Here is a 24116-nt window from a genome sequence, read left to right as displayed (position 1 = left end):
AAAAGAAAGCCCTGCCTGTGTGTAGGCTCACAGGCTAGGGACAGGAAGGAGACAGTGTTTTGTCCCCTCCACTCAGCATCCTTGTCACTTCTCAGGACCTCCCTCTGCTTCTGTCCCCTGGCTGAGACAGATGGACTCCTAAAGAGCACACAAGAGGAGGGAAGGGGCCTGGGTTCCAGGACTCACCCCACGGTACCTTACTAGTTGGTGGAACAAGCCACACATCTTTCTCAGCATCAGTTTAAATCTGTAGAACAGAAGGTTTCACTAGCTGACCTCGAAGGTGTCTTCCCAAGCAACCGGTCTGGTTGTCCACATTTATAAAGGGGAACACAGCACTGGTGATTGATTGTAAGAGAGAACCTACACTCCATGAATGCAGAAGGTCAGTGTGTTGTTCACCACTGTATTTCCACTCTGGTGTTCATTGAATGAATAAATGAATGAATAGATAACGCAAGAGGGGGGAAAAAAGCAATCCAGATCTAAGGTAGCTCAGTATTGTTTTCTTTATAGATGCAAATGAATGTGGTATCAATCATCCATTTGGGAATACAAAACAACGTATGAAGGAACTTTCTGGCAGCATGACATGTTTCAAGTACTGACCTGGAGTTATCAAATGTGGAGCACAATAGTTCTCCTACTTGTATGCTGAGAGACCTCCTGGAGAATGTCGCTTTCCTTTACAACATTGTACTTTTATATTTTCTAGCTGCCTTGCCAGATTTTCTTACTGTACACTATCAAGTAATTCTGCCAAGTGAGACAGCCAAGTTAGTACATGCTGCTGCTTCATTAGGGGCGAAGCGTGAGTTGGGAGATTCAAGAGGCCCAGATCAAAGCTGAGGGAAGGAGCAAAAGGCCTTTTGCTGATGGAACTGGAAATGAAGCACTAGGAGACCCTGAAGGGAAGCATGTCCCCAGTAAGGAGGGAAGGGGAACCTCTCTCCTCAGTAAGTGTTAGTGGGACCAGAAGATGTGTAGGGATGAGGCCAGCGATTTGAGGTCTGACCTGGCCATTGAGTCAATTTGGAATATGGGAGCCTTTCCACTGTCACTGGTCAGCCTTTAGAGCCTCCACCCATTTTACCCACTTGGAGCCACGCCTCCTCTGTGCTTTCTCCTGCTCTACAAGAGGTGAGATGAAGTTGTCTAGCATTTGACCAGTTCTGCTCCGGAAGGGCTGCAGGGCTACCTGGTGCCTATGACCCAGGACCAGCCTAGGGGAAGGGGGATGACTGGCAAGCTCCTTGGGCTGCAGAGGGTCTGTCAGGGATTAGTTCTTCCCTTCCCAGAGCCCTGTTTCACCAAGTCCCTCTTGTACTACTGCTTTCTGAGAAGAGAACCAGCAGACTCAAGCACAACCAGCAGCAAGGGCTTAGCTACTGAGTGAATGTATCAGTGGAAGATTTATGGGGCTGATTTACTAATCCTTGGCAGATTAACCTCTGTCAGGTCAGGATAACTACTTAGGCCATCAGGGAAGTGAGGCTCACAGGAGGATAGTATCCTGGCAAGGTGGGAGGGAGGAGAGGACCTAGAGGTTATATCTTATACACGCTCTTCCCCATATCCCCAAGAATAAGTTCAATACCTGAAAAAAAGGCACATGTCACAGTGACTGCAATAAATTAAGGTTCAAGGTGCTGAACTTCCTATTAACAGTTTCATTACAGGAAGTTTATGTATTGAAGGAAAGTATCCAATGCCTGAATCCTGCCTGTTTGAGAACCAGGTTAGTGAAAAGGAAGGGTCCCAGCTTCTCCTTCCTCATGACCTGTCTTCAGAGGTGCAAACCGGGGTCTGAATGGGAAATTAGCTTTATTTATCTCAGTCTTGGCTCAGGGGAATAAGATCCTTTGGGGAAAGAGAAGAGGTAAAGTTGGTTGCTAGGAGGCTATAGGTTAGGAGCAGGGAGGAGGTTACTTTAAAGGGTAGGAAATGACAGGCAGTCTGCCCTTACATCATTCCTAGATGTCGTGGGTATGTGTCTGGAGCACCTTGGGTGATTGTCTAGGAAGGTCATTGCCCCACTGGCAAAGTCCATTAGAGACATGGTATCACAAGGATGAGTGGCACCCTTGGTTTTCAGCAAGTCAGCATTCTAGGGTTCCCATTTCCTCTATCTTCAACCCTTGCCTCTAGGAACCAACCTCCAAAGACATGCTTTTTCCTGGGTCAGTTTCCTCAGTATCCCTTCAGGGAAGGAAGGAAGGAAAAGGGGGAGAGAAAGCAGAGATTCCTGGGGAGTCTATGCCAGCAGTTAGGGAATCAGAAGCACAGGAGGGCCTCTGCAGAAGGAAGATGTGGCTATGGCAGAGAGCTGGCGGCAGAAAATTGAGGGGGAGGGGGTGGGGATAGGGGGAGGGGGGAAGACGGGTGAAAGAAAAAAGCCGTGTTTTCCCTGGGCCCTGCCTATCTCGGAAGGGCTCTTCCAGTTCCTAAGCTCTCCACAGGCTAGGCCAGGCATTAGGGCAGCTGGGACCGGGAGGAGGAACGCCTATTCTCTTCCTACTCCAAGGAAGATCAATAGCTCAGAATCTCAGAACAGAGGTTTCTCAGACCTAAGTGGTGAGCAGACGATGCAGACAGCGCGAGGAGAGAGCAGAGGAATTGTGGAAACAGGTTGGGAAGCGGCAAGCGCAGGAGAGATTGCGGCGTCTCTCTCCCTCTCGGGATCCCTGGCCTTGGTAGTGTGGGGTCCCTATTCCCTAGATTCCTCTACTGCTGGGGTCTCTAAAAGAAGCAAGGACAAATTGGGAAAGGAGAGTGGGGAAGGGGACCCTTAGGGTTTTCTCCCGGGTTTGTGCGCCGCGCCCCCCCGCGGCCGGTCCGCGCGACTGCAGAAGTACTTGGTGACCCGGCGGCGGCACTGCTCGCAGCGGACCGCGCAGCACCAGTGGAACTTGCAGTTGCAGCTGGACACGGTCTCGGCGCGGCGCTCCTCCACCGCTAGCCCACAATCCCCGCAGAGCCGACGGCAGCTTCGGCGCTCCCAGCGGCCCAGGGCCCGGCCGCGCCGCAGGCACTCTCTGCCTTCGGTGCCCAGCAGTCCTAGCGTTTTGTTCTCCAGGCAGTAGTCTGGGGAGTCCTCCAGGTGCACCAGCTCCCTCGTGGAGATGGAGCGAAAGGTGTCTGCGATGGCGCCGCGGCCCGCCGCGCTGTTGCCAGCACCCTGCAGCAGGTCCACCTTGAGAGCTGCGTGGTACTTCTCTTTCAGGTGCGCGCCCACCTCTCGGAACTCAGGCAGCTGCAGCCAGCAGGTCTGCGTGGTGCAGCTGCCAGACACGCCGTGGCACTTACACGTGCGTTTCATGGTGCCCTTCACCGCCTGGGAAGAGAGCTAGGAGTGAGCGGGCCAGGGATTAAGCGCCTGGGGAGTGTCACCCTCTGGCGGATTGTGAGGATTCTAGCTAGTCTACGTGCCAGCCGCCTCGATGCCGCACTTTCCCAATCTGATGGATGAATTGAAGAGCCGTCCGCACCTAGGGCTGGTAGTGGATGGAGCCAGCTGCCTGACCCCCGGAGCTGCAGGACTCACCTTGCGGCCAGCCTCGTTGTTGTGCAGGTTCATGGCTGCCCGAGCATCCTGTCCTGTCTCCAGGGCATCGACGAACTGCTTGGATATTGCCTCTCCGAAGCCCACGTTGTCGCTGCAGCCTCCCCACAGCCAGCCTTGGCCCCCTGGAAAAAAGGCAGTGGGAAGAAAGGACGGCCTGGAGCCTCCTGGGCTGCTGGTTCTAAGTGGGTTTGGGGGATCTGAGGTGGGGAAGGGTTCAGGTGGGGCGAGTGCCCTGTCTCCAAATTAGTTTCACCCTAGATTTGTTTTTGCCACCTTTGTGCTCCTACTTCCAGCTTCAGCCAATCCCGTGTCCCAGGACGTAAGTATCTGCCAAGTGAGGCAGGTGCCTGCTCACCCCGTTACTATGCTTCTGGCCTTTGGGCAGAGTATGCAGACCTCCGCCAGCAACTGACATCTGGAAGGGACATGATGGTGCAAAAAAGGTGAGGAAAGCACAGCATCGAGGGGGAGAGAGAAGGGCAATTTAGATAATACGGACAGCAGTTGGCAGTGGAGCTGCAGGGCAGAGGGTTGGAAAGGATAGTGGAGGTAAACAGTGGAAAGGAGACAGGGATAAGCAGCATGGAAGGGCATTCCCCCTATGTTTGAGACAGTAATAGGAATGATTCTGAAGGCAGAGTTCTTCCTTTATCATTATTGTGTTTAAATTAAGGAAACCACCCAGAGAAGGGTCCCCAGCTACGTTTAGCCTAGTTTGTCACTGTAGGGTTTGGGCTCAAACTGGTTCGCCCTAATTTTCCTCAGATTTAGAAGAATACAACTCTTGTTCACCCCACCAAGTACCCACCAAGCTTTTCACTACATAAGTGAACTTCATTGGGCTGCCCTACCCACCCTCAAGATCACTACTCACCCAGTTGCCCATTGCGGGAGTCATCACAGCCACAGTTGTCAAAATCCCCAAGGCTGCAGTTTCTAGTCAGAGTGTACATAACCCCGGCAGAACTGATAGCATGTACAAATGCTGTCTCCCGATTAGCTGACAGGAACCAAAAATTGAGTGAGTTAGAGGGAGGAGTTACAGCCCAAAGACATACCTTTAATACCATCATTATACCCGCCTCTCCCTGTTCCGTTCTATTTCCCCACCTTTATAATGTACCTTACTCTCTTCCAGGGTCTGCTCTAGCCCTGGTCTCAGCCCTGCTCTTCTTCCTTCCCATCTTTTCAGGTCACACATTTTATGACTGAGTGGCTAGATTATTTGATATGGGTGAGATTTAGGTGGGAAAGAGCCCAAGAAAGAAATGGGGGAGAATCTGAATGTCAGGTTGTAAAGAACCCATCCCCACTTCCTCCTGGAACATTGAAGTCTGAGAGGCAGGTGCTAGTCCTGGAAAGAACCACTGATTGGCAGCTCTTCCACTTCCTTGCATGGCCGCTTTTTATCTTCTCCATGGGAATCCGGGCTCCAAGTCAGTTCCCACTTGCCCTGTACCTCTCTGCTAAGCCTGCTGAAGGAAGGGGCTAAGAGGCATGAAGATTTACGACCCCTACCTACCTTATTTATATTTTGAGGAAGCCTTTAGCCAGCCGGGAGACTGAGGGTGGTATAGGATTGGGGGTGAGGCAAGGTCCATTTGTTGAGCAGTGAGGGTGTTGGGGAAGGAAAAAAGCTCTATAGGTAGGAAAGAGGAGCTGAAGAAGGAACAGAGAAGATGCTGGAGAGGGAGATGACCTGAGAGCAGAGACCAGCTGAGGAACAAGGGTGTAGAGGAGGCAGGGGGCCATCCCTGGAGAGTGGGGCTCTAACCTGTGGCCAGGGGGTCCAGGGAGCTGTGGCCGAGGCTTTCCTTACCACTGCGAAGACCGCCATGGCTGGACAGCTGCAGGGCTCTCTCAGGGCAGTTCCAGCGGTCCCAGGCAAACTGGTATTTGCATTCTTCAATACCACTCTGGGCACCAGCTGCCACGCTGCTGGAGTAGATCAAGTAAGCCTGCAGGGACGCAGGGGTCAAACTTCAGACTCACAGCAACTGAACTTGGGAGGCATTTGCCCTAAAGTGGCCAAGCACCTCTTTTCCTGTGCACTCCCATCCCTCCAAAATCATGACAGAGTAAGCACTTTAAATATGCTTTTAACATCACAAATAACATCACAAATAAACTTAGGTAGAAACCTAAGCCTCAGCGAGGTGATGTAAAACAGTGTGCCCAAGGTCCCACCACTAGCAAATGTCTGAAGTAGGAATGAAAATCAGTTTCATTAGACTCTAGACCTCACTGCCTCTATTCATTATACTATTCTGTCACTCCAAAATGAGCCTCAATTACATAATTCATGAATTTTCAGCCATTTTCATCCTACCACTAGCTTAGAAGAGAACATTTTGTAAGCTGGAAATGTCCTTAGAGATCATGTAGTACAATGCCAGCACTTGAAAGATGGAAGACAGCCTCCCACCCTGCGCTGAGGAGGATGGGTGACTGTAGCCTGACACTGCGAAAGAAAACTTCTCTGGCTCTGGAAATTCTGGCCATAAATTCAGAGTCAGTATTCCTGAGTTCTTGTCCTGGCTCTGACACTAGTTTGCTGTGCGGTTTGGGGTGTGTCCATAACCATTTTTGTGCTACAGTTTTTCTGCCTATGATATATACAGCATAATAAAAGATATAATAAAAGATATTGATATGTGTAGTCTTCAGTCAAGAAGCTGAGTGAAATCCAAATAAATCGAAGGAATTTTTTTTCTTACCTTTGGACCAGTCATCAGGAAATTGTTCACTGACCTGGAAGAGAGAAAAACCACAGAACATAATAGAGATACACCAATTCATTGCTGCTGCCAAGAGTTGTGAGAATTACTTCAGCAAATATGCAGGCACACCTCAGAGATATTACTGGTTTGGTTTCAGACCACTGCAGTAAAGTGAGTATCACAATAAAGCCAGTCACGTGAATGTTTTGGTTTCCCAGTGCATATAAAAGTTACGTTTACACTATACTGTAGTCTGTTAAGTATGCAATAGGATCATGTCTAAAAAAATACAATGTAAGTGCCTTAATTAAAAAATACTTTGTTATTAAAAGTGTTAATCGTCACCTGAGCCTTCAGCGAGTCGTAATCTCTTTGCTGACAGAGGGTTTTGCATCGATGTTATGCTGCTGACTGACCAGGGAGGTGGTTGCTGAAGGTTGGGGTGGCTGTGGCGATTTCTTAAACTAAGAGTAAATTTTGCCGAATTGATTGGCTCTTCCTTTCATGAATGATTCCTCTGTAGTACGCAATGCTGTTTAATAGCATTTTGCCCACAGTAGAACTTCCTTCAAAACTGGAGCCGATCCTCTCAAACAGTGCCACTGCTTTATCAACTAATTTATGTAATAGTCTAAGTCCTTTGTTGTCATATCAACAATACTTACAGCCTCTTTACTATGGGTAGATTTCATCTCAAGAAACCACTTTCTTTGCTCATCCATAAGAAGCAACTTCTCATCCATTCAAGTTTTATCATGAGATTACAGCAATTCAGTCACATCTTCAGCCTCCACTTCTAATGCTAGTTCTCTTGCTCTTTCCACCACATCTGCAGTTACTTCCTCCACTGAAGTCTTGAACTCTACAAAGTCATCCATGAAGATTGGAATCAAGTTCTTCCAAACCACTGTTAATGTTGATCTTTTGACCTCTTCCCATGAATCATGAATGTTCTTAATAATCTAGAATGGTGAGTCCTTTTTGGAAGGTTCTCAATTAACTTTGCACAGATCCATCAGAGGAATCTATCTATGGCAACTATAGCCTTATAAGATGTATTTCTTAAATAATAAGACTTGAAAGTGAAAATTACTCCTTGATTTATGGGCTGCAGAATGGATGTTATGTTAGCAGACATGAAAACAACATTAATCTCACTGAACATCTCCATCAGAGCTCTCAGGTAACCAGGTGCATTGTCAATGAGCAGTCATATTTTGAAAGGAATCTTTTTTTTTCCCTGAGCAGTAGGTCTCAACAGTGGGCTTAAAATATTCATTAAACCACATTGTAAACAGACGTGCTGTCATACGGGCTTTGTTATTCCATTTATAGAGCACAGGCAGAGGAGATTTAGCATAATTCTTAAGGGCCCTAGGATTTTCAAAATGGTAAATGAACATTTGCTCCAATCTAAAGTCACTAGCTGACTTAGTCCCTAAAAGAGAGTCAGCCTGTCCTTTGAAGCCAGGCATTGACTTCTCCTCTCTAGGTATGAAAGTCCTAGATGGCATCTTCTTCCAGTAGAAGGCTGTTTCATCTACATTGAAAATCCGTTGTTTAGTTTCGCCTCCTTCATTAATTATCTTGGCCAGATCTGGAATCTGGATAACTTGCTGCAGCTTTTATATCAGCATTTGCTGTTTCCCCTTGCATTTTTATGTTATGGAGATGGCTTCTTTCCTTAAGCCTCATGAACCAACCTCTGCTAGCTTCAAACTTTTCTGCAGCTTTCTCACCTCTCTCAGGCTTCATAGAATTGAAGAGTTAAGGCCTTGCTCTGGGTTAGGCTTTGGCTTAAGGGAACATTGTGGTTGGTTTGATTTTCTATCCAGACCACTAAAACTTTCTCCGTATCAGCAATAAGGCTGTTTCACTTATCATTCTTGTGTTCGCTGGAGTAGCACTTTAAATTTCCTTCAAGAACTTTTCCTTTGCATTCACAATGCAGCTAACTGTTTGGGGAAGAGGGCTAGCTTCCGGCCTGTCTTGGCTTTTGACATGCTTTCCTCACTAAGCTTAATAATTTCTTGCTTTTGATTGAAAGTAAGTGACTCTTGTTTTCATTTGAACACTTAGAGATCATGGTGGGGTTATTAATTGGCCTAATTCCAATATTGTTGTGTCTCAGAGAATAGGGAGGCCCAAGGAGAGGGAGAGAGATGGGAATGGCTGGTGGGTGGAGCAGTCAGAACCCACACATTTATTAAGTTTGCCATCTTATATGGGCATTGTTTGTGGTGCCCCCAAATAATTACAATAGTAACATCAATTTCTTTTTTTTGGCCACGCTGCACAGCTTGCAGGATCTTAGGTCCCCGACCAGGGATTGAACCCAGGCCCATGGCATTGAAAGCAATGAGTCCTAGTCACTGGACCGCTAGGGAATTCCCACATCAAAGATCACCATGACAAATATAAAAGTAATGAAAAAGTTTGAAATATTGCAAGAATTAGCAAAATGTGACACAGAAACACTAAGTGAGCAACTGCAGTTGGAAAAATGGCACCAATAGATTTGCTCAATCCAGGGTTGTCATAAACCTTCAATTTGTAAAAAATATAAGATCTGTGAAGCACAATAAAGCAAGTCTGTAATTGAGAGGAAGAAAGGGAAAGTGGTTTTTCCAAGGAAAAATTTTGCATAAGGAATCTACTTAATTTAGTTTAAAAAAAAAAAGAACATGTACAAAAGGAGCTAGTATTATGCTTTGCTTGGATTTTTTAAATTTCAAATACCAAAAATGTTGGGAGTAATGTTTGATCGTTATTTTGCCATGGAGTGGGAAGAGAGCTAGCATTAACTTGCTACTGTCTACCAGACACTCTACTCTCAGTATTTTACATGTTGATGTTGTTAAATCCTTACTATCTTGGGCATTGTTATCCCTAGTTTTCAAATAGGGAATCTGAGACTCAAAAAAGTTAAATATATTGTTCAAGCTCACCCAGTTAATTAGTGATTGAAGCAAGATCTGAATCCAGGTCCATCTGACTTCACAGGACTCTGAGAAGGATAGTTCTCTAATCAGAAAGAGGTAAACAGTGGAATAACTTTCTAGGGATTGAGTCATAATTAAATTCAAAAAATAAATAATCTGACTCTGGAAAATAGTTTGGCTGTTCCTTTCAAAACTAAAAATGGACTTGCCACACTACTTAGCAGTTCCACTGTTGGGCATTTATCCCAGAGAAATGAAGACTTATTTTTACTCAGGAACTTGTATTCAGATGCTCATAGCAACTTTATTCAGAATAACCAAAAATTGGAAACTACCCAGATGTCCTTCAAAGGGTGACTGGTTAAAAAAACTGTGGTACATCCATACCATGGAGTGCTACTCAGCAACAAAAAGGTATGAACTGTTGATACACACAAACACTTGGATGAACCTCAAGGAAATTAAACTGAGTGATCAAAGCCAATCTCAAAAGGATACATACTGCATGATTTCATTTATGTAGCAATGGTTAAATATGTAATTATGGAGCTAAAGACTAGATTAATGGTTACCAGGGGTTAGGGATAGGGGATGGATACCACTATAAAGTGATAACACCAGACAGTCTTGCGGTTATGGTAAAGTGTCTTGATTGTGGTATGGTTTTGCAAAGGTATACATGTGGCAAAATTGCATCGAGCTGTACACATACATACATATATACATACACACACACAAATAAGTGTATGTGAAACTGGTTGAAGTCTGAATAAGCTTCATGGATATTGTACTATAGCTGTAAGATGTTAACACTGGGGGAGGCTGGGGAAAGGGTGTGTGGGACTTCCCTGCGTGTTTCTTTGCAACCTTCTGCAAATCTATAATTATACAAAAATTAAAAATATACATACAGGGGCTTCCCTGGTGGCGCAGCGGTTGAGAGTCTGCCTGCCGATGCAGGGGACATGGGTTCGTGCCCCGGTCTGGGAGGGTCCCACATGCCGCGGAGCGGCTAGGCCCGTGAGCCATGGCCTCTGAGCCTGCGCGTCCGGAGCCTGTGCTCCGCAACGGGAGAGGCCACAAAAGTGAGAGGCCCGCGTACCGAAAAAAAAAAAAAAAAAAAAATATATATATATATATATATATATATATATACATACATACATATGTAATCTAGAGTGCCGGAGATTTGGCAAATGGACTTCAGTATAGGCATTTGAAAATTAATCCAAATATATTACCTATTATCTTTCTTTTTCCATTATAATGGGAGAAAGTAACATGGGAATCGTTATGTATTATTCCATGAAAATTGGTGTAACCTGCATTTCCAAAGGCCAGTAAGATGCTGGCCATCACAGAAAGTGGGTTGGAAATGAAAAAGGCTAAGAAAGTTCAGTTTCTCATCAGAGGCCAAAATAGCTTGACTGGCATCATACAGAACACACACAACACCTAAAATACGGGTAGTTTTTGACAAACAGTATCAATAAACTGAGATGCTGCCATATGAGAGAAGATGGAAAAGGTTCAGAAAGAAATGTAACAGACTTTTAGAAAATCATAAAAGACTACAGAGTCTAGCAAAACCAAGGCCTACTTTTTGATGCTTGGCAAGCAAAATTAAAGCAGCAGTAAATAAAAAGAAGCAGTACTCTCTTGGGGACAGTAGTACCAGCAAAGCATAAAAATAAATTCAAAATGATGTGAATGAACTCATAATTGCCAAAGCCATTATGGGTTTGGAGATAAATTTCTGATCCTTAAAGACTAGTGTCAGACAAGTCAGCCAGTTCCTGTGCCTCAGATAAAGAAGCCTGAGCTTGCTGTGTCTCAGAACGGCAATCTTTATGTGAGGGATAACTTTTGAAGACTTTCATACGTTACCAGGCCAGACAGAGGCTAGTTCCCATTCCACAAGACAGACAGACAGTATCAGGAAAGAAAACAAAGCAACAAAATGAAGACTGGGTGGCAGCCAAAGGAGAAAGCTTAACGGTGAGCCTGGGTCAAGAGACTTCCTTTGAGAGGACACTGAGTTGAAGTCACAGAGAGTGATGAGCAGAGATGCTAGAAGATTCTTCTTTCCTCGAAGATCCTACAGTATGTAGAGATTTGTATGATATGCTGGTATAGCCTAGTTGATTAATCAATGAGATGTAATTGAGCACTTGCCATATGACACAACTGTAGGCCTTATTTGGACAATATTCCCATAAGTTGACTTGCGTTGTTAACCCCCGAGGTATTTGCAGATATATTTGAACCACATGGCAGGGGTTACTTGTATCCAGTATGAAGAAAAGACTCCAGTATGTCCTTGCACTCCGCACCAAAGGAGGAGGGTCTTGTTCTTGATTAATGAGATGATGGCAAGGTGTCCTTTTGAGGAGTAAAATAGAATATGGATTACAGAAAGCATAGTGAATGTGTAATGTGAGGAGAGCAAAAGAGGAAAGAATTTAAACGTTTGTATGGGTGCCACCTAGGGACAGTAATATGATTAAAGGAAAGATGCTAACAAACAGTGGAAGATAGAGACAGCTCTACAGAACATGGTCCAAGCAGCATACTACTAGACGAAGGTGCAAGCTTCCCATTCCCTATACGTACAATTGCTGATGACACTACACAGGTTGGGTGTCAGTCAAAGGGTTTATGTCTTTCTGGACCCTCCCAACTCTTAGACCTTTTGTTAAACTCCAGACTTGCATATCCAACTATATTCCTTTTTTTTAAAGAACTAGGGTTTGAGTCCTAATTTTTTTTTTTGGCCATGCTGCACCGCACGGCTTGCAGGATCTCAGTTCCCTGAGCAGGGACTGAACCAGGGTCCCCTGCAGTGGAAGCACTGAGTCCTAACCACTGGACCACCAGGGAATTCCCCCAACTGTATTCTTGACATCTCCACTTCAATCTTTAATAGACAGCTCAAACTTAACACGTCCAAAACTGAACTCTTGATCTTCGCTGCCACCATTTCAAACCTGCTCCTCCCATTGTCTTCCCTATCTAAGGAATGGACAGTTCTTTCTTCCATTGGCCGGACAAAAATCTTGGAGTCATCTTTGACCTTTCTTTCTCTCACATCCTGTATTCAGTCTGTCATCAACTCCTGCCAGCTCCAGCTCAAATTATATCCAGACTCTAACAGGTTCCCAATACCTTCACTGCTGTCACCCTGGTCCAAGCTGTCATTATCTCATGCCTAGATTATCATTAAGGCCTGCAAACTGATCCCCTTGCTTCCAGCCTTATTCTCCCATAATCTATGCTCAAAAATGATTGGTCCCTTTAAAAAGTGATCCACTTAAACTATAAATCAAATTTTGCCACTGTCTGCTCAAAATCCTCTAGTGGTTTTTTATCTCACGTAGAGTGATAGCCAAATTCTTATTGTGGATTATAAGATCCTATACAATCTGACACCCAGTTAGGCCTCTGGCCTAATCTCCTACTACTCTCCCCTCACTTACTCTGCTCCAGCCACACTGGTCCCCTTGTTGTTCCTCCAACACACCAGGCACTCTCCAGCCTCTGGGCCATTACACTTGCTGTCTTTTCTGCCTGGAATGCGTTTTACTCAGATAGCCACACAGCTTGTTGCTTCACCTGCACTGGCCTTTTAATCAAATGTGTCATTCTCCCTGAGGTTTTCCTGGATCATCTATTTAAAAATTGAAACTTCCCCCACCCCTTTCTCTGCTCCATTTTTCTCCACAGCACTTTTCATCATCTGAACACTAGGTTTTACATCTTTATTTGTATGTTCTCCTTCCACTAGACTGTAAAGCTTCATTAGGCAGGTTTTTTTTTTTTTTTGGTCTGTTTTGTTCACCAGTTATTATCAGTGCCTTGAACAGTGCCTGAGGATAGTAAGCATTTAATAAGTATTTGTTGAATGAAAGAACAAAGGAACTCACATTTAGGGGTGGGAGCAGGAAGAAGTATCATCTGAGGAAACTCAGAAGGAACAGCAATCTAGAGAGATGGGGGAAAGGAGAGAATCCTTCATTCGTGCCCAAGGTCTTACCACCATGATTATGCAATATCTCCCAAATCTTTACCTTAACCCTGACTTCTATCTTGAGATCCAGAGCTACATTTCCAAATGAATGCTAGACTTCTCTCCTGGGAATGTATCAAATTGGGAGGACAGTATGTTTATTTTTTTTTAATTTTAACTATTTAATATTAAAACACACACTTTTCAAATAACTCCAATGCCTATTCCAAAATATTAACAATGATAATATGATATGAACACTTACGGGATATGGTTAAAACTTGTGTTTTTTCTTACAAGGGAAGCACACAGCTATTAGAAAGCACTCTCAATAACAGTATAATCCTCAAAGGTTGGGGTGGGGTGGGCAATTGGTGCAAGAGACAAGAAAATAGTAGATTATCTGTGAAAAAGTCTTCCTGGAGATTATAATTAGCCTCCCTCCCCACTCTCATGCTGGTTGAAAATCACTGTTATATTGAGAGAAAAACTCTCCTTTTTTTTTAAGAATTAAAAAAAAATTTACTGTGTGTTATTTTGAAATCAGCACAGTGAACCTAAGAAAAATAGGTAACGTAATCAAAAAGATAAAAGCAAAAGTTAAAGAATTAGAAAACAGAAAAACAGTAGTTTTATAGAGCTGTCTTTGAAAGATAATAAAACAGCAAATCTCTAGCTAGAGTCACCAAGAAAAAGAGAAACACAAATACATACAATTAAGTTGATTCATGCAAAGAAAATACTATAAAAGGTTTCAAGGGACTTCCCTGGTGGTGCAGAGGTTAAGAATCTGCCTGCCAGTGCAGGGGACACAGGTTCGAGCCCTGGTCTGGGAAGATCCCACATGCCACAGAGCAACTAAGCCCGTGCGTCACAACTACTGAGCCTGCGCTCTAGAGCCTGCAAGCCACAACTACTGAGCCTGCATGCCACAACTACTGAAGCCTGCGTGCCTAGAGCCCATGCTCCACAACAAGAGAAGCCCCCGCAACGAGAAGCCCGTGCACTGCAACCAAGAGTAGCTCCCGCTCGCCGCAACTAGAGAAAGCCCGCGCACAGCAATGAAGACCCAATGCAGCCAAAAATAAATAAATAAATATATTAAGAAGAAAATAGATTTCAATATATCCTATTTTCTTTAAAAATTTTTAAAACTACAGATGATTTTCTAGGAAACTATTACTAAATTTGCCTTATTATGAGGCAGAAAACCTGAGAGAGGAAGTTCTAGAGCCAGAGGGTCGGTGTCCCAGCTCTGCCACTACTAGCTGTGTGACCCTGGGAAGAGACTAGTCTGTGCTTAGTCACCTCAACCATAACTAATGTGGGGATGGTGTGGTAACCTCAGAGAGTTGTTGAGAGGGTCAGATGAGATAATACTTGTATAGGACAAATGACAAACTGGGGGAAATGCTTACAATATATGACACATGAAGAGCTCTTACATATTAATAAGAACAAAACAAACACAGAACTTTAAAAAAAATAAAGGACACAAACAACACAAATCCCAAAAGAAATAAAAATGGCCAGTAAACAATGGAGGAGAGTATGTTTAAAAGTTAACTCATCTTCCGTGCCAAACTAGCCACTTCTCCTGACTTTACTAGTTTTTTTTCCCCAGTCTCTCTCAATCCATTCTCAACATCCAATCAGTTATTACAACCTGTGTGTATTTTACCTTTTTTTTTTTTGCGGTACGTGGGCCTCTCACTGCTGTGGCCTCTCCCGTTGTGGAGCACAGGCTGCGGACGCGCAGGCTCAGTGGCCATAGCTCACGGACCCAGCCGCTCCGCGGCATGTGGGATCTTCCCGGACCAGGGCATGAACCTGTGTCCCCTGCATCGGCAGGCGGACTCTCAACCACTGCGCCACCTGGGAAGCCCTATTTTACCTTTATAATATTTTTCACATACCAGTTCCCTCTTTTCTTTCTCGCTACCTCGGTGACTCTCATTGTCGCAGCCTTAGTTGTGGCCTCCGACCTAGACCACTGTAGAAGCTCCACTAATAAGACTTCTCTACATAACATTTTTTATCCCATTTAATTCAATGTAGAGTCTGTAGCTAGATCAATCTTCTGAAAGCCTGATTCCGATGTCATCCTACTCAAGAATCTTTTGTAGTTCTCCAACTCTGGACACTCAAGGCCCTCCATAATCTGACCGTACATACCTTTCCAACCTCATTTCCCATTAAATATCCCTACTTGTCCAGTCCTCTAGTCAAGCTGAACCAGTTACTATTCGTGGAAGTCCATGCATTCATGCCTCTATACCTTTGCTCATGCTGTTCTGTTAAATCTTACCTATTCTTAGTATTTTCAACCAATAGTGCTGAGACAACTGGATATCCACATACAAAAGAATGAGGTTGGATCTCTACCTCATACCATATAAAAATTAACTAAAAATGGATTATAGACCTAAATGTAAGAGCTAAAACTATAAAACTCTTAGAAGAAAATACAGGTGTAATTTTTCATGACCTGGAGTCAGGCAATATTTTTTTAGATATACCAAAAGTACACATAACCAAAGAAAACAGATAAATTGGACTGAATCAAAATTAAAATCTTTTATGCTTCAAAAGACACAGTCAGGAAAGTAAAACGACAACCCACAGAACGGGAGAAAATGTTTACAAGTCATATATCTGGTTAGACACTTGTATCCAGAACATATAAAGAGCACTTACAACTAAAGAGTAAAAAGGCAAATAACCCAATTTGAAAACAGACAAAGGATCTGGATAGACATTTCTCCAAAGAAGATATACAAATGGCCACTAAGTACATGATAAGATGCTCAACATTGTTAGTCATCATGGAAATACAAATAAAAAACACAACAAGAATTCTCACCCACTAAACTAAAATTAAAAAGACTATAACAAGTGTTGTCAAGGATGTGGAGAAATCAGAACCTTCATACATTGCTGGTGGGATTAAAAAATGGTGCAGCTACTTGGAGAATAGGCTGGCAATTCCTCAAAAGGTTAAACAAGGAGTTACCATATGACCCAGCTATTCCACTCCTAGGTATTTACTCAAGAGAATTAAAAACATGTGTCCAACAAAAACTTGTACATGAGTGTTCATAGCAACATTATTCATGATAGCCAAAAAGTAAAAACAACCCAAATGTCTATCAAATGATGAATAGATGAATAAATTGTGGTCTATTCATACAATGGAATATTATTCAGCTGTAAAAAGTAATGAAGTACTGACAAATGCTACAACATGGATGAATCTTGAAAATATCATTCTAAGTGAAAGAAGCCAGACACAAAAGGCCATAAATTATATGATTCCATTTATACAAAGTGTCCAGAACAAGCAATTCCATAGAAACTGCAAGAAGATTAGCAGTTGCCAGGGACTGAGGGATGGAAGAATGGGACGTGACTGCTAATGGATAAGGGGTTTCTTTTTAGGGTGATGAAAATGTTCTAAAATTGATTGTGGTGAGGGTTGCACAAATTTGTGAATATACTGAAACCCATTGATTTGTACACTTTAAGAGGGTAAATTTTATAATTTATGAATTATATCTCTATAAATATGTTAAACACCTTACTTATTCTTAAATTAGTATCTAGCTCAAAAGCCACAGTCAGAATTTTTCAAGACTCACAGCATCATTTTTCTGCCTCACATAAAGGTTTTCCTTTATTCCCTTATAATCAACTATAAATGGAGCCTGCCTTAATTATCATTGTATCCCTTCCAGCTCCTAACATAGTTCCTTGAACATAGCAAGTACTCTATAAAAGCAAATTAAAGGGGTTTGAAAAAATAATCGAAGGGTCATCAGAATCAACAGAAAATTCTAGGATTAAAGGGACTGAAAAAGGATTTGGGGGACTATGAGAACGAAGTCTGTGGCAAGCCTGTGTTCCCACTAATTTTCTAGCATTGTGAGCAGATGAGCCTGCTACATTCACAGAAGGTTATTCCACAAGAGCAACAGACAATGAACACTGAGCAGATGTATACAGAGGTTGATGTTATAATCAAAACTTTTACCAAAGTCAATCTGACACGCTTAATGCTATATGTAATTGTTATTGTGCTTCATAGTAATTAGGCATAAGTAGTAAGCAATTTACATAAATAACTGTAGTTAGTTTTGCTTTTACACTGCCAAATAAAAATTTTATAATTGTTTCCTCTCCTTTGGTTAGTTTTCCAGTGTATATACTGGTAACATATAAAATTTAATTTCTATCACAAAAATAACAGTTAACGTTTATCAAGTATGTAAGGAACTCTCTGAGTGCTTTACCTGTAACATCGTTTTCAATTTTTATAACAACCCCATGAGGTAGGTACTGGACTACTTATTGAGTGTTTATTCTGTGAACACAAAATACTATTTTTACTGCTTTACATGTTTTAAACTCACATAATTATTACAACAATTATATGAGGTAGAAACTAGTATGTATTCCATTTTACAGACACAGAAACTGAAACATAGAGTGGTTAGCCAGCGTCACACAGCTAGTTAAATGGTAAAGACAAGGTTGGAACCTAGTCAGTCTGGTTCTGGAGCATGTACTCCCTTACTGCTGTGCTTTTCTGTAACCCATATATCTCTTGCTCATATTCCCACATATTAATCCAGGACTCCTGATCCCAAAAAGTTCTTGATAAGTATTTCCTGGAGGTCTCAGGGATGTTTTGCACACAGTCAGAAAAATCTCAGTTAACTATCACATTGTCTCTCCTGCTTTTCTATTATTCCATTGCTCCAGCTCTTCCTTCTGCTTCATGCCTACCAGGCACCCATATCTGCCAGGCTCGGCTTTATCTACCACCACATCCCCTGGGCACATTTTGGGGGTACTGTTGCTGCTCACGTTGGGTTCAACGCATAAAAAAGTAGGGACAAACAAATGTACCACACTAATGCAAGATGTTAATAATGGGGGGAATCTGTGCAGGGGAGAAGGGGAGGGGATATATGGGAACTCTGTACTTTCTGCTCTAGTTTTCTATAAACCTAAAACTTCTCCTTTAAAAAGTCTATTTTTTTTTAATGTAGGGGCAAATGTCTTTTAACCACTTTTAGAGTTTTACTTTTCCACTTGAGTATCAAAACTGCCATTTGTGTATAAGTTCTTACAGGGTTTTAGCAAAATAGTTCTTTTGTTTTTGCTTATAACAACCCCTGGGAAAGAGACTCCTAGTCACCCTCCAACCTCCTTCATTGAACTGAAACTGAGGGGCTTGCTAACAAATTCCAGTGACAAGCTTTATAGCTGGATCTTCTCAATTCCCTTCCTTTAGAGAGAATCCTCTCCTGGGAAAACTCCATAGTCACTCATTTAGATAAACCTCTGGGGCCTGAGCCTTACCAATTTTCCTGATCTGCCTATATATGCTGGATCCAAGTGGTGGACCCAGCCTGGAGCCCCTTCAAAAGGTGGCCCTTTCAAAGGGTGCCATCCTTGCAAGGAAATGAGCAATTTTAAAAAGTATTAACTAGAGACTCTGTAGTGTTCTGTTCATACCCTTCTTGGGATCGGCTTTCAGGGACCTCATGCAAAAAGTGTCTTTGCCCACCCAAGAGCAGTGTGCTTAGTCTTGACACCCTGGCCATTATTGATTCACCTACCCTGGACCTCTTCCACTCCTATAATGACTCTGAAGAATAAGCACCAGTGAACTTTCTGATTTTAGGGAAGACTCTTTATTACCTTGGAAGCTGACAGTTCCAGTGGCTCAAAAGCAAACACATGGAGACTAGGGTCTGACCAAATAAGCAGGATAATTTCTCAGTAAGACTCTGACTGAAGCTCTAGCCCTGCCCCTGTCCCCAGATGCCTGAAGAGGGTTACTTTGGTGTCAGCATCTCCCCAGTGGAGGAGAGTGTAAGCAACAACCACACTCCACCAATCCCCTTTAACTGTCAGGTGGCCATAGTGCCTGGCCTGGACAGGACTGGATTCTTTCCCTACCTCCTGTCTCCTACCATCTGTCTTGCTTTGGCATTCTTTTAGAGGTGTTCCATTAGTCTAGGACAGTGAAGTGCAGACTTGGAGTATGTAAAACTGGTGAAGTCTGAATGAGCTTTATGGATATTGTACTACAGTTGTAAGATGTTAACACTGGGGGAGGCTGGGGAAAGGGTGCATAGGACTTCCCTGCACATTTCTTTGCAAGCTTCTGCAAATCTACAATTATGTAAAAATAAGAATGTAACATACATACGTGTATACATAATCTGGAGTGCCGGAGATTTGGAGAATGGACTTCATTACAGGCATTTGAAAAACAATCCAGATGTATTATTTGTAGAGCGTGTGAGAATCTTCTGGGGTTTATTAAACATGAAGGCCCCCAGCTCCAGAGACTCTTGTTGGGTGGTGGTGATGGGGGAGTGGGTCAGAATCTACATGTACACGTTCCCGAGACGGCTGTATTGCAGATGATCCTGAGAGTCCGCTTTGAGAAGCACTGGTCAGTGAGAGAACAGGGAGGTGCCTACAAGCATCTGATACCTGGGTATAATTTGAGGGCCTGGGAGACTCAAATTATTGCCTCAATCTTCTGGAAAATGGCTGCTCCAACTGCAACAGTAACAAACAGGTGGACATTCTCTTCTGTTGTGCCTGGATGGAGCACCTTCTGGTTTCGGTAGTTCCCAAAGCTCTCACTGGTCACCGCCTTGAGGTGCTGAGTCTCTGATTGCACTGAGTGTTAAAACCGTGGATCTCATTCCTTCCCTGCCGTTTTTTCTTGGTATTGGTGTTTTCCTGGTGATTACAGCTGCCTTGTTTATGCCCACCTTCCGCATTCCAAGGCTAAACTATCTGGGGGGAATGGAATATGCTCACAAGGATTCTGAATCTTTATCTAGGGGCCCTCTGTCCTCTAAGAAACAAGCTAGCTACTTTCACTCATGGAAGTCTTTAATGCCATGACTATGATTTTATATTCTTGGACGACCTCCACACTCTTGCCTTCAACCTTGAAGTGAGTCTTTACTCATTTTTTGGCCTATGCTTTTTCCTACAAGCTTCTAATGCTATTTCATTCTTCTCCCAAGTTAATTTACCAACAGTAAGAATTTGAGAGAACAATCAGATCTCTCTCTCTCTTTCTCTTTTTCCATCAGTCATCCTGAGCTCTCACAGTAATGTTTCACCCGTCTGGGCTGGTTGGCCAAAGTGTGTCCTTTTGCTTGTCTTTACTACCTTTTGCCACGACTTCTCTAATATCAACATTAACAAGTTCCTTCCCCTTCCTTTTAAGTCCTTGCTATTCTCTACATTACTAAGTATCTTTTCAACACTTGTTAAGCAGCCATCCACACATACAGATGCATTAGTAGTTTTGAGGTTGTGGGTAACCGCTAAAGCAGAGCCCTGTGGACTTTCTGTCATTTCCCCATTGCTTCTCTGCTCTAGGGACCTTCTAAACTTGCAGCACCTCAGTGGCTGTAATCTGGCCATAATCTAACCACAATTCAAAATTCTTTGATCTAGGGCACAAACACCCACACCTTTCAACATTACATATCTTTTCTTGTGGCGTATATGGCCTCCTGAATTGCCTATTCCATACTCAACCTGATCGCCAGCAAAACATTTTCCCAGGGATCTGGGACAGGAGGGGAGGGACTTTAGATCAACCCAAATACAAATGCCACAGCTTCTCTTTTAGCTCTTGGAAAGTCTCCAAGTTTCTTTTGTTTGTTCGTCTTTTCTTACCTAACATTTGTTATCCATAGATCCATACACTCAAATTTTTAAAGCTCTCTTCACCTGATACCATTTGAAGAAATTTACTTTATTTTACCCCCTTAGGAAGTTCTAGAAAATTACAAGTTCCCATTCTCTGTTAGCTATGTCTCATTGTGGACAAGCGGTTGCAGCCATTATCCAATTAGTTGTACCCATTTCTCCCTATTTGCGGGCTTTCTCCAAACTAGGGTAGCCCATGAGGCAGTCTGTAGCACATCACTTTGTACCGTGAGTGGTGCAGCCGCCCTGGTGAGGACACATGCCTGGTTCTGTATAGTTCCATGGCACAGGACCGGAAGCACCCAGCACTATGCTATCTGCAGGGTTGCTTCTCCTTTTGCATGACCAGGACGTTGTTACTGGGCTAAGTTTGTGCGCATGATTCCCTCTCCCCTCAGTATGAGAGTTCCCTCCCAGGAAAGAACTCAGTCTCACGCAGAAAGCCTTGCAGGCCATCCTCACTAGTTTCCCAAGTGTGCCCAGATACATTTGAATCCCAGTGGTTGATATGGCTTTGATTTAAGTTAGGATTCCCTTTTTCCCTTCTGCACATATGTTTTTAAAAAGCAAAGTTTCTAAATATAATTATAATTCTCCAGAATTTGGTGTTTTCCTCTCAATGCCAAGGACTTTCATCTCAATGCCCTCTCATCCCCTCCTTTCTTCTGCCTCCTTTCACTTTCCCCACAAGTCTTTGAATAACAGGTTTGGTTTCTCCCTGCCCTTTGAGGTCCATAGAAAGTGTTTGGGTCATGAAGCTCTAGTTGGCCTACTTCAGGAGAGACCATCGGTTTATAATAACTTTGGGTGATGGCCCAGGGAAAAGAAGAAGTGGTTGTAAATGAACGTAGATACAGATTTCCATCTGGTGATTTGGCACAGAGAGAGTACAGGGGAAAGGTTAAGGGGAGGGTCCAGAGTAGGGGAGCTGCTAGAAGATGCCCCAGTGAAACAACTTTCTCTTAGAATGAATGTCTGAAGGCCAGGTTTTTCACCTCATAGAGCTCATGAGGTGCACTGGGCCGGGGAAAGCCCAGAGACAGCTCTTTCTGAGCAAACTTCATCGTGACTCTAGCCTCTACAACATCAGTCCCACAGAGCACACACGCACCAGCCCACACACAGAAACGTACGTACATACACAATTACGTATATAGAAGGTGAGCTTTACTAGTGACTGTGACATAATATCTCATTGGTCCAAACACTTTCACTACCTTTGCTGACAATACCTGAGGATATTTAAGCTAGAAATAATTGACTGTACAATTAGAGTTAAGTTTAAAATGCAGCTTTTTCTAAGAGTGACCAGCATGACTAATTCTTATCCACTGTAAAGTAGAAATAATTGAAATCAGGCTCTTTCCTATTTAGTTATGGGGAGGGATTAGGAAGTAGAAGGCACAAGATAGCTGAAGTCTTGAAGGGAAGAGAAGGATTCAGAATTTCAAAGGCAAGTTTCTTCCTACTTAAAAATTTGTATTTCAGTAGATTGAATAGAACAGAGGCCAGATTACGGTGAGTAAACAGTTATGAAATGAAAGTAGCTAGTATAGATTCATTGATGGAGTACGGATATGAAAGGAAAGAGAGAAAGAAATGTTGCAGTGAAGATTGGGGCCAAGTGAAGGTTTTTTTCAAGATATGTATAAAAGGAAAAATTAACAAATGTGTAGTTTTGGCCATATCCCCATATCTATTTCATGGATTTAAACTCCCTCTCTTTTTTCAAGGGGAATTCAGCCCTATAAATAATTCTCAAACTGTTTTATATAAATGTGAATTTTCTATATTATAATGCAGTGCCCTAAAATATTAGGGAAAAAAAAGTCTTGTAAACCACTTGGCAAGGAGAAAAGGAAGGAAGGAAGGAAGAAAGAAAGAAAAAGTAAGGAAGAAAGAAAAGTTAAACAGATGCCTCAGTTTTAGCAGTTGTCCTTAATATTTATATTAAAATCCCACAGTATCTCAGATCTAGCCCTTGCCAACTAAGTAGTGGCAAAGATAATATAATAGCCCAAAGACAACTGTGTATCATGGGTCTCTGCAAAACAATCTCAGGTTTCTTCCCAAGCAAATCACAGATTTTCAAGGGATAATCTTTTCCCTTGAAACTGAAAAGTCATTTGTATTTCAGGATATTTTATAGAGTGATAGGCTCTCTTTCCTTGTCCTCATTTCCTTCCTTCTTTATGTATTGTAGCAAACTCTGCTGAGAAACACTGAGATACAAAAAAGCACTTCAGCATTCAGCATGTAAATGAGGACTGTAGCTGGGAATAAGCTGTACTCATTCTCCATTCTGTGGTCTCTAAGCGAAAGCTGCTAAGGTACAGCTCAAACCACTGTTCCCAGAAAGCCTGGGATTGCAGGAACCTCTTCCAGGATTGTTATAAAGGCAAAGAATTCTGTTTTGTTTCATGATCTTGTAACGTTGGTCCCTGTAGTGCAGCCTTTAGAAAATATTCATGTTCTCAGTTGCATTGGTGGATCAGTCAATCAGTTTATATCAGGATCAAGAAGGGAGGTATGCCTGGTAACTATAAAAATTATCCTACAACACAACTAGGTGACCAGTTCAAGGCAGGAAAATTGACAGGCGTTGGCACTTTGGTACCATTTTCATTACTTAATGGAACAAAATCCAAATGGATGGTAAAATTTTCTTTCCTCAATCTGACCCATTTATCAATTTCTGTTGCCTTTGCTAACCAGCCACAGCTCAAATAGAAATAAATTCAAATATTTTTTGAATAAATTTTCTCTTTTTACTCATTTGTTTTCTTGATTTTTCCCCCAAGGGCAGTCATATCTGTATGATGTTCCCCAAGATTCACTCAAGATCTCTCAGACACAAGATTTCTTTTCCTATCATTCTTTTTCCTATTTTGAACCATGGTAGTATTTGGAAGATTTAAACAAAGAGAAATATATGCAGTTGACAATGTTACAAGAAAGTATAGATGAAGCAAGAGGAGCTTGCAGTTGATAACTGTTGAAGCTGAGCTATGGGGGTTCATTATATATGCTGTTCCCGGCTTTGTAAGAAAATTAAAATGTTCATAATATAAAGTTAAACAACAGAGTGAATAATCCAAACAGAACCAATCATCTATGCAGTCTAGGCT

General features: G+C 42.8%; 1 protein-coding gene across 1 annotated transcript in view; it reads right to left on the bottom strand.

Moving 5' to 3' along the window:
* Positions 1-2788: 2788 nt before the first annotated feature.
* Positions 2789-24116, bottom strand: part of WNT8B (Wnt family member 8B) — an 85295-nt gene continuing 63967 nt past the window's right edge. Inside the window, exons 2-6 of the mRNA XM_060125767.1 lie at positions 6283-6316; positions 5385-5523; positions 4440-4565; positions 3545-3687; positions 2789-3334 (exon numbers count right to left, since the gene is read on the bottom strand). Of these exons, the coding sequence (XP_059981750.1) occupies positions 2789-3334; positions 3545-3687; positions 4440-4565; positions 5385-5523; positions 6283-6316 (988 nt within the window). The remainder of the gene's footprint in view (positions 3335-3544; positions 3688-4439; positions 4566-5384; positions 5524-6282; positions 6317-24116) is intronic.

This window comes from Lagenorhynchus albirostris, chromosome 16 (genome assembly GCF_949774975.1).
Source record: "Lagenorhynchus albirostris chromosome 16, mLagAlb1.1, whole genome shotgun sequence".
NCBI classification, from domain to species: domain Eukaryota; kingdom Metazoa; phylum Chordata; class Mammalia; order Artiodactyla; family Delphinidae; genus Lagenorhynchus; species Lagenorhynchus albirostris.
Note: the sequence above shows the minus strand (reverse complement) of the source record. Positions and strands in the feature narration are given on the sequence as shown.